This window comes from Egretta garzetta, unplaced genomic scaffold (genome assembly GCF_000687185.1).
Source record: "Egretta garzetta isolate BGI_Z169 unplaced genomic scaffold, ASM68718v1 scaffold264, whole genome shotgun sequence".
Classification (NCBI taxonomy): Eukaryota; Metazoa; Chordata; class Aves; order Pelecaniformes; family Ardeidae; genus Egretta; species Egretta garzetta.
In genome coordinates, this window is record NW_009259685.1 from 3,933,796 (window position 1) to 3,940,879 (window position 7,084).

Sequence of the window (7,084 nt, forward strand, 5' to 3'; positions counted from 1 at the left end):
GCGTTAGCGCTGAGCTGATCAACACAGAGCCGGTCGGCGTATAAACTGATGGAGACATATGTGATGCTAAGCTCTACACAACATCTAGAATGTAAAACCTGCGATGGTATTTTCACAGCACCAGCAGAACGTTGTGTGATACTGTCAAATTAGTACCCAAGGCTCAAACTTCAAAGTAACCATATGTGTACAAAACTAATTTGAAAACGAGGACTACACTTTAGAATATGGTGTTCAAACCAAAAATTACAAGCTAGAAGGTTTTGAATGGCATCACAGCAAAGGAGCTGAATCAAAGGAGGAAGCAGAATGTAAAACCAAGTGTTTGACTTTTTTATTAAGCAATCAAAAATATAAGGTCTCTCCTGGTTGAAAAAAAAAAAAATCTTATGTAACAACAGTAACATCTCTGAAGTTACCAACAGGGAAAGCATCATTAATGTGATGAATTTGAAACAGGTACAGAGATGCCCACTAAATGCAGTGGGTTTAAAAATTAGTAGGTACAATGCACTAGACAGACAGAAGTACCTGGAGAGTTTAGTTCCTCCAGAGGCCTCGCCTTTGTTTCAAAGAAAACTTGACTTTGCATATACTTTGAACTGTTCCTGATCCTAAAGATCTTTAAAACCACTTATGCTTGCAACCCAACGCCTTGAAAAGCAAATGAAAAAGCTACTTGCGGCATCTCTTCAGCACTTCACCTACAGGCGTGGGTGCTAATCACAATTCACACTACGTAAGAGCAAAGGCCCCTGCACTGGTTAAATACCAACATCATCTGCAGCATACTGCAACAAAAAAACCCAAAACAAAACAAACAAAAAAAAAATCACTGTTGAGACTGAGTATTCAAAAACCTCCCAACTGTGATAAGGTCAGATAATAGAATGATAGAAAAGAAATTGGTTGGAAGGGACCTCTGCAGGTTATCCAGTTCAGCTGTTTAACATTTAAGCTGTGTCTGATTGCTCAGGGCTTTGTACAGGCAAGATCATAGAATCATAGAATCATAGAATGTTTAGGGTTGGAAGGGACCCCTAGAGGTCATCTAGTCCAACCCCCCTGCAGTGAGCAGGGACACTGCTAACTAGATCAGATTGCTCAGAGCCCCATCCAACCTGGCCTTGAATGTTCCCAGGGATGGGGCCTCCACTGCAACCTGTTCCAGTGTTTTACCACCCTCATTGTAAAAAATTTCTTCCTTACCTCTTGCCTGAACCTACCTTGTTCTAGTTTAAAACCATTTCCCCTTGTCCTAACACAGCTGGGAAAACCTCTGAAGGCAGCAAGCCAGCCTCGGAGGGAAGAACTTACTCCTCCTGTCCATCACACTTCCTTCCTTACAACTCAGGCCTGCTGTCTCTTGCCCTTGCTCTCTGTCCCTGCTCTCTTTTCAAGAAATACTTTACACTAATCCATATGGATTTTTTTGTTTTTGTTTTTTTTCTGAATGGCAAAATCCTATCGTCAAAAAAGCGCTGGAAAGGACCTCAAGAAGCCATCTTATTTCTCCCTCTGCTTTAAGGCAGGATCAACTCTACCAATGTCTCATGACTGTTCTGAGGAAAACTCCACAAGAAAACTATACCATAGCTTTGCTAGCCTTACAGGAAGATTGGTTTTTAATGCCTAATCCAAATTTCCTCTTTCAGCAATTTTAGCCCCTACCCTTTACCCTTCTTTGTACTTAAAAGCTCTTGTTATTTGAATCACAGAATCGCAGAATCAGACTGATTGGAACAGGCCTCTAGAGTTCACCTAGCCTGGCTCCTGCTCCAAGCAGAGCCAGCGGCTGAGTTAGATCAGGCTGCTCAGGGCCTAGTCCAGGTGAGTCTTAAAAACCTGCAAAGACCACCCATCTGGCCAACCTATTCCAGTGCTTCCCCAGGGAGTCCATCTACATTCAACCAAAAGCCAGCTTGCTCTACAGAGGAATCCTATGTGGTTTGTTTTCGTACGAGTTTTAGAGTGCTTTCGTATTTTTTTTTCCCCCTAAGTTGGTGTTACAAAAAATTAAATCTACCAAGTATGCTCTAAAGCATTAAGACTCACCCTGGAAAGTTTACAGATCAAAAAAACCCAAATGTCAAGGACTATCTAGATTATTTCTTCTTTTTAATATGAATTTCTAAGAGAATTTGCACAACCAGGGTAATATATATTTTGGAACAAGATATAAAAATAAGACTTACTGGAAGCACCCTTTTTTAAATGTGCTGCTCCACCAAGTCTGACTCACAAATTGGTGTCAGCGCTAGGAACCAGAATACCCCAGTATCCAGACTGGTATGTACTGGCCTCGTGTCCCATAAATGGTTCTCTCTCAACTACCAATTAACAGTTTCACCTGCCCACTGCCGACGTTTTGGCTCTCAAACTCCGCTTCCCGCCACATCACACACACCAGAAAAAACACTCTTACCTTCTTTGCTCGTGCCCTGTACGCATCCCACTCACGAGTCACAGGCCTTGCTCCAACAGCTCCCAGGGACCTCGGGCAATCCGGGCAAACGCGGGGCGCTTTTTCCTGCACCGCTGTTTTCTGCCAAGTTAGTGCAGTAAAATTGCAAAGGGAGAAAGAGCGATTAGCGGGGAGCAAATACAAGGAAAAGCAAGCGTGCAGACTAGGGCAGGGCAGTATCAGGCAGCAGTTAGACCGAGATTGCCAGGTAACAAGTCTTAAATAAGGAATGCAGAGGACCACCTAGTTTCTGTTTTTCTTTTTCCTTCCACTAGGCCAAAGCTTGGTCAAGTGTGGCATTGCCCAGCATTAGGGATGGGCTCTGCTTCAGCTAGGCAACTGAGGACAGACAGTACCGCAGGTCCGGAAACTACGGCACTAACAACTCAAACAGACCTAAGTCCCCGTTAAGGTCTTTGATGGACAAGGTAGGCCTGCCACAGGGCACGCGGACATAGTGGTATTTTGCAGCTCCTGCCCACAACTGCTAAGTTTAGCACCTAAACGAAAGTTAACAAAATAGTAAAAACATTTGCCAGTGCAAAAACAAGTCAAGGTGCATCTGGAAGGACAAATGGGAGCACAAAGGGTTTGAGTTTCACAAGTCCCCAAGGTTAAAAGAGGTCCTCTGGCTTCCACTGTAAAACTACGCTTCTGCACGTGCGCTGTGCCCCCGGGTAGCGACCCCAACACCCCATTCTACGTCAGGCCTAGCTTACATACGAATGATCATAGACTTCACAGATGAGTTCCCAGCTAATCAGAAACGCTCCAGGTAACAATCACTGATCCCCAAAATCTCCTGCTTCAGGTACCAAAACGGAAGTTCTCCCCACAAAACCGAAGTGCCAAGTTGACATTACTGTCAGATATAAAATGTGTATCAAAACTCAGCTGTTAAAAGTTTATTTCTATCACTGTGAGACTGAGGAATATGCTATTTTTCACAGCTTTCACTTCATTCTCCACGATAGAACTCAATTTTTTTTTATTTTTTTTTCAAATTTTTATTCAACCTGCTTACGTTTTTCACAGCTTTCACTTCATTCTCCAAAGAGTAGCATACAACAGAAAAACGATAGAACTCAATTTTTTTTAATTTTTTTTTCAAATTTTTATTCAACCTGCTTACAGAAAGAGAACAGAATTAAACAAAAGCTTACATTAAATACTATACAAAATACTAACATTGTTGAGGAGCTAGTCCCCAAATATGCTCACTTGCTATGTCCTCGGCCACCTGCACTGCAGCTCACAGAGCAAAACAAAAATATCTGGAGGTTTTCTTGGCTGTGACTCATTATGACACAGGAGAACTGCAGCCCTTGACAGGCTCCTGTTCAGTAGAATCTGGCAAGATGGAAGCAGTCAATTGTTTCTACTGTAATAAAAAAAAAAAAAAAGGCAGTTTACAAATGAAAGAATAATCAAGTGTGATAAATGTATTTCTCTTAAAAACAGATGAGCCCACAATCCAGGAGCACACTTTTCAGAAGACAAAACCCATGATTTTCTGCTCTGGAAATGCACGTTGTGGGAAATGCTATGTATTGATGACCTGTGGGCAATTACATCTCCAAAACCTTCCGGGAAAGAAGAATAGATCACCACAGGAAGTTTCAACTGCAACCTTTGAGTAAAAGCCTTCGGGAAGATGCAGTAGCTTCTCACCAGAAGCATCAACAATCAAGCTCCTTTGCAGTCCATCACTGCCATTCTTGGTACAGTTGTCACGAAGGCTTGGATTCCCCCTCTCTCCAATCAATGATTTTATAGAGTGGTGTCAGTTTATGGAATTGGTATTTTTTTGAGCCATCAAAGCCAGCTTAAGGAGGAGGATCTTCTCCTCTAATAGCTTTGTACTTTGCCATGTCTTCTGGGAAGACCTTTGTCAGTTCTTGAATTAACAGACTCTTAAATTTCTGGAAAGAGAAAAAAGTGTATATACAACACCTGCACAATTTATTTAGATTTCATCAAGCAGTGTTATCTGATGAACAGCTCTACATTTCAGTAACCCAAGAAAAGGGTACCCAAAAAAATCCCTCAAAACACAAACGCGCACAAACACAGAAAGTTACTTTTACAGAATTCACAGAAAATGCTCAGGTGAAATCCACTAGGAAAGCACCAGGCAAACTAAAATGCATTTGACTTCCCATAAGTTAACTAGCACTTTCACTCAAGAAATACAAAGTAGTTGGACCTCTCTGGTAAGCCCTGGTGCATCAATTACTGCCTGACCTTATTAAGCAAAGCTGACAAAGGACATGTCCTCTTGATTTCATATGCAACCCCCTCCACCAGGCTTAGAAATACGTAATTCTTCCTACATCTTTTACAAGCACAGAGCACACTGAAAGAAAGAGAAGTGCTTAGAACATATGGAGGTACGAATACATTCTGCAGCACAAATTGCCATCCTCCACACTACTTTAAGTTCAGCCAAAGAACTTTCTGAAACACAAACAGCCCCTTCTCAAATCTTACTGAACTTCCTTTTCCAATTTTTTTTTTCAGCAGTAATTACAGCAGTTAAATAGTAGCGCAGAATGTTTAGGTTCATACTAGGTGAAAGTGCAAGTTCAGAAAACCCTAAACACTGTCACACATTTTAAGTAACCTTATGAAGATTAACTCCTGCTTATATAGCATGTTCGGCATTTTAATACTCTAAGATCCAGTCTGGAAAAATATCCCTTCTGTTTTGCTTATCTCTAAGTTTACACACATCACAGTTATAGATCTGTAACAGTGTGAGGTACTCACTAGTATTCAAAATGATGACAACAACAACAAGATCTGCAATGCTACATACAACTTTAATCAAAATAAAACCATAGAGGCATCTGCATCTCCAACTGTGGGATGAATTTCAAGTTTCCTTTCCAGAACAGGCTGCATTAGCATCAATTAAGATAGAGGGATACAGAGCAATTCCTCATACAAATCACTTAATAAGGGAATTTAATAACTGCACAAGTTACACCCCCCCCCCCAATATTTACAGAAAAGTAAAAACGTATCAAATACATTATTACATTGATACTTTCACTATTTCTGGTTTACCTTCATCGTGTCAATTTTTCCTTTTACTTGCTCATTTTTAGCCAAAGCTCGCTCCAGACACTCTTTAGTGTAAAGCTGAGGATTGCGGCCTTGATCTATGTATCTGAAAACAGAAAAGATACTACCTAAATGACCACATTCCTACTAGGATGTTCTTCAAGGTACAGAATTATTCACCTTGCTGTCTTTTTTTTTGTTGTTGTTACTACTATTATCTGAAATGTGCATTTTAAAAAACATGGTCTAACTCAGCCGTTTTCAGACAGCTCAAGGACGACAAGGCCGTGGCCAGCCAACAGGTGTCTTGGTATGCTGCTTTAAGTCTTTGTTTCCAGAAAGCCTCGAGCTTTGAAAAAAAGTATTAAAGGCAAACAGAAAACATAGCTACCCAGCTCCTCACAGGCAGCAAGTGCACACAAATGAACAAAGATGGTCCTTTTCCAAGCAACTGAAAGGGTGCTAACCATAAAGTAGCTCAGTTAGTAGGTGGTGAGCAATAAGCACACAGGAGTACAGCACCCAGCAATTCAAGGATGAGGAGGAAGTGTACATACCATAGCAAAGAGTAAAAGTTAACATGCCTCTGCTGGCAAACCTCTAAAGGTATTTTTTACTTTGCAATATCAGTGCCTGACAAAGGGAAATTCCATCACAAGAAGACAAAACATTTAAGATTGCCACTGTAGATTTACAAATAGATTGAAGGCCCAACAGAAAAAAGTCCTGTATAGCCAGTAACACGCCAGAATATAGCAAACCAGTGACATTTGGACTTAGAAGACACACCAGTAAATTACCTTGTCAGCTATATCGTAAAAGCTCTCTACATTCACGATTTTGCTTTCAGTGTTCTAATTCCCTGCCAGCAAGAAGATTGCCACTACCAAAACTAAACACCTAGGTACGGGCCTAATTTATTTTCATCTGCAACTTTAAACCCTGATTCTAACCTAGAGTAAAAGTGTATTTCCAAAAAGAATGCTTACTAACTAAATCACTAGATTCGGCAGAATCTGTGTCGCTTTATGTAAAGTCAATATAAATTAAAAAAAGAAAAAAAAAAAGTCTGAAAACAGGTCTGTAATTTATCACTTCTCTTACCCTTCCACCTTCTCCCAGGCTAAAGGTACTTTTCTTACCCTCTTCTGCCTGCTCACACTCTCGCGAGGGATTCAGAAGACGGAGTTTAAGGAACAAGCAGTCCTCAGGGAAAATACCCACGCTGCAACGACACGGCTACCTCGAACCGCACCGACTAACAGCACCTTCCCTTCCAGGGACAAAGTTACCTACTCAAAAACTTCCAAGGGCACGCTGATGTCGTGAAGCTGCTGCCGGCACTTGTCGATATCCTGCAAGCCCGTCACCATGAAATTCCTGTAAAAGGAAAACGGGGTCGGTTTTAGCCAAAAAGGTGGAAAGAGTACCGTGCTAACCCTAACCGCGGCTGCGAAGCCAGCGGCACGAAACCCAGCGAGGGAGGCGTTTTGCTACGGCGGAAGGGTGACAGATCCGCCGGACAGGGCCTCCGGTACCCTGAGGTACCAGGCT

At 41.7% G+C, this 7,084-nt stretch overlaps 1 protein-coding gene across 1 annotated transcript in view; it reads right to left on the reverse strand.

Moving 5' to 3' along the window:
• Window positions 1–3,593: 3,593 nt before the first annotated feature.
• The window catches only part of MED10 (mediator complex subunit 10), a 7,293-nt gene continuing 3,802 nt past the window's right edge, over window positions 3,594–7,084 (reverse strand). The window contains exons 3-5 of the mRNA XM_035894149.1: window positions 6,827–6,910; window positions 5,534–5,636; window positions 3,594–4,386 (exon numbers count right to left, since the gene is read on the reverse strand). Of these exons, the coding sequence (XP_035750042.1) occupies window positions 4,291–4,386; window positions 5,534–5,636; window positions 6,827–6,903 (276 nt within the window). The 5' untranslated portion in view covers window positions 6,904–6,910 and the 3' untranslated portion in view covers window positions 3,594–4,290. The remainder of the gene's footprint in view (window positions 4,387–5,533; window positions 5,637–6,826; window positions 6,911–7,084) is intronic.